Raw genomic sequence first — 3,832 nt, 5'->3', positions numbered from 1 at the left:
CTAAACATCCGAATTGCAGCAATTTTGTGTGGGGTTCGATCACAGAGTGATAGCTAGCCTATGTTGCTAATCTATATATATATATATATATCTTCCCTTGCAATTGCAAGTGCCTCTAGGAGTGATCAGTAAATTGATTTTCCAGACTGTGGCTGTAAATTGTAATGCATATCCTGCAATGACCGGTGCCTAAATGGTAAGCGGGAGTTGACGCTGACTAGAGGTCCACTTTTGGACTCCACTAGAGGTGAGGTGACTCGGTCAATTAATCAATCTTTTTACCCAAAGAGCAATCACTGTTTTATTGAAGGACGAGATTGCCAAATCGCATCTCGTCAACACATAGTCAATCAAACGGGTAAAACACGGTATTATTAATGTTTATTTGACGCTTTAAAACTGTAGGATAATTAAAATCCCAAAATAAATATTCCATAAATAAATACAATAATAATTTAGACAGTTTGTTTGTTGTCGTGTAAAAAATACCTAGCTGTTCTGTAGTACCACTACTTCGTCAGCAGGTCCTCCTCAGTCCTCACCGATAACTACCTCACTTTTCTTGGATTACAATTCAGAGTTATCCTCTCTACACTTTTTTTTTTTTGGTTCGGTTCAAATTTTCAAAAGAAAAATATTACAGTGACATCTCATTTTGGAAGTCATTCAACTTCAAAGTCTACCACGTCATTATACGAGGCTTAGTGGTGTGGTGTCGCCTAGTAGAACCAATAGCTAGTGTTCAGGCCTACTCTCTCCCTTTCTTGATCGATCACCCCTTTCTCAATCTTTCATTCTCTCTTCATTTATTTATATTTTCTACGTCTCGATTGATCATCCTTTGTCAGTCGGTTCTGCTGCAGCCATGGTCAGGACTATGCCCGGAATATTCCCCTTCCATAAACCGGCTTTTTTACCGCCATCAATCACCTTTCTCATCATGCCAATAGCAGTCTTGTCCATACTTTCTGTTGTTGCGCTGTTATGCGGCTCTGAGGCCAGAAAATCACGATGGCGCCGGGGTGAGAAAACGGTCCGATTGGGTGATAATAAGAGGCGAGTTGCGAGGCTCCAAAGCAACCTAAGCAGTAAAGCTCTTCTCTTGGCTAAGATGATTTCTTGGAGGAAAGTTCAGGACGAAGGACAAGAGGATGAAGATGGTGATGACGATGAAGAAGCTGTTTGGAGGAAGACCATCATTAAAGGAGAAAAGTGTCGTCCGTTGGATTTCTCGGGGAAGATTTTGTACGACTCCGATGGGAATTTGATTCCGGATTCTCCTCAGCCATCCAAATGATCACCGTCACCTTTTGTCTTGCCACCGCGCCTTTGATCAATCAATCTAACAATTTTGATTGGAACTTGGATTTGCATGTAGTCTTGTTTCATGAACGGGGGGCTTCGCCTGTCTTCTTTTTTTTCACCTTTTTTTTCCCCTTCTTGGTGGTGGTTGTATTGGCGCAAACATGCGGGTTGTAAAGAGAAATATGTGTTAGAAATAAAATGGCTAGTTGATCTTGGCAACCTTGTAACTCTAATAGTTTCTTCTGCTAAAAAGTAAAAGTTGCGCCTAATCCTTTCTACTGGAGAATAAAAGATTGTCATGACCCATGAGGGACGAAGCCGGGTTAACTGTGCTAAAGAAATTTTCAAAAGTTCGCAGTTGTTATTTGCAGGCTTAGCTGTGTGTAGATTTGATCACTTGCATATGTTGCGTTTATTTATTCCGTGAAACCTATTGGAACTTGGAAGCAACACGTTTCTAGTCTTGGGTCAAGGTTTACTTTTCGGGTTTTAGCCCAAAGGTCGAGCCCAAGTCCCACATCTGTAGTCTTTCGAGTCCAACATCTAGAAGATGTCTGTGAATTAGGCACAATTTGGGACTTGGGAAGGTGGCCTCTTCTCATTTTTTGATTCGGGGGTGGCAATTTTCAGCTCCAGTAATTTTTTTGAAAGAAAAAACAAAAAAAAAAAAAGACAAAGATTGATTAATTGAGAATTGGTTTTGCGCATAGCCAAAGGAAAAAGATTCGGCGAACGTTGACCGATTTTGATTTTCCTTTTCCTGTGAATCTAACTGAAGTTGTTGTGCTTGGACAGAGATGGAGCTTTTCTCTGCTGACTAACAAGGCTCTTACTGCCTACCAATATTTTGTCCTGCCCTGAAATCATTTTTCCGCTGTACCAAAAACGGAAATCACTTTCTGTGCCTTCTTTGACCAATTTCGAGGCCAAAATTCAGTGATTACACAATACATCCGCTTTTCTTTTTTGTATGAATTTGGTCATTTTTCACCTTTTCAGTGGCAGCTACCAAGCAAAAACTAGCTTGGTTCATTCAATGATTAAATCTCAAAATGTCAAAGAGAAAAGAGGAGGGGAAAAACAAAAAAACCGTAGGATATAGGCCTGCAAAATTGTAGGATGTAATATGAAATCTGCCAAGCCGTAATTTGTCAAGACAATAGGTGGTAAATCTTCGAAGACTACAGTCCTTTTGCAATAGGAAGGCTCGAAGGTTTTTATCAAAACTACTATCAAACAAGCTAACATATGTCTGAGCAAAACCAATCAAGAAGTAAACACAAATTTAAAGGATTTGCTTAAAACTTACCCAAAAACAAATGAACAACTTAATCCTTCATGTCTCGTGAATCTCTCTGTACACCAAGGCAACCAAACTTTGGGGTTTCTTCCATTAAACGGGGTAATGGAATTAGGACTACTTATTTCCTGATCAGAAGAATTAATTCTTCATGCAAAGATCCACAATTCTTTCAGCAAGCTCTGTTTCATCTCTGCTTTCTCCTACCAACTTCTCTACTTGGGTTCTGGGCAACCTCATCTTAACCTGAACAGGCCCTGCTGGATTTTGTCTCTGAACCGAAACATCAGAGCCTGATCTTCTTGACAACATCAGGCACTCGAGCCGGTCCTTAGCGCTCATGTGAACAGCAGACCTTGCTCTCCTTGGCGCTCTTTCTTCGGGCAGCTTTGGCAATTCCACAAGAAAATATATCTTCTTGGGCTTCAACTCTTCTTGAGGCTCCAATGGCTTTGCTCTGATCCCATGTCGCTTTACTGCTTCTGATTCCAACAAAACATGACCCGGGTAGTCCTTAACCACATCGAAAGCTAATACAGGTGTTTTCAGTTTGAAGGTTTCACCGGAAATCTTCATTACCTTTGCCTTCTTTCTTCCTCCTGCTCCTGTAATATTGTTGCCCATTTCTCTTAAAATTTATGAACCAATGAATCTCACTAAATAATTATCCCACTCAGAGTTAAGTTCCCTCCGGGGGGTAGTTACATTACATATATGGTGATGATGGATTAAGAAGATGTGAATATGTGCAACTTTATTAAAGATTCCGTCCCACTTAACCGTAATGATTTTGATTATGAAGTGGGAAACAAAAATTCCATTTGGACCAAAGCAAACTACTTGTCTGCTGTCACTTTTGATATGTTTCCCTTATCTAACGAATTAGTGGCCGCCTATACTCGGGAGGCGTGATCAATTCTCCTTTGGAAATTGGATGTAAAGTGCTAAAAATTGGGGGCCTGTGGGGCCTGTCTATCCTTCAAAAAGTATAACCAAAAGGTGCAGTTAACTATAAATAAATTAATGAAGGGAAATGTACGATGAATCCTCTTGTAGGTCGTTGTTTGGGTCATTTCCTCGAGCTTTTTATACTCTTTTTTCGAAACTAATTATCAATCCAGATATTAGAGCATACAAGTAGATATTATTGAATTACTCATCTTTCGATCATGAATGAAATCAAATCAGATCAAAGATGGTTGACAACTTGAGATTTGGTTGTAATAT

The 3,832-nt window shown here is 39.8% G+C and overlaps 1 protein-coding gene across 1 annotated transcript; it reads right to left on the bottom strand.

Annotated features, from left to right (window-relative positions):
* Positions 1-2,427: 2,427 nt before the first annotated feature.
* On the bottom strand, positions 2,428-3,282 carry LOC113763176 (uncharacterized protein At1g66480-like). The gene has a single exon (XM_027306915.1). The coding sequence runs from the start codon at positions 3,227-3,229 to the stop codon at positions 2,747-2,749; it is 483 nt and encodes a 160-aa protein (XP_027162716.1). The 5' UTR covers positions 3,230-3,282; the 3' UTR covers positions 2,428-2,746.
* Between the last annotated feature and the right edge of the window lie 550 nt (positions 3,283-3,832).

The sequence above is a fragment of the Coffea eugenioides genome, chromosome 2, assembly GCF_003713205.1.
Source record: "Coffea eugenioides isolate CCC68of chromosome 2, Ceug_1.0, whole genome shotgun sequence".
Classification (NCBI taxonomy): domain Eukaryota; kingdom Viridiplantae; phylum Streptophyta; class Magnoliopsida; order Gentianales; family Rubiaceae; genus Coffea; species Coffea eugenioides.
Note: the sequence above shows the minus strand (reverse complement) of the source record. Positions and strands in the feature narration are given on the sequence as shown.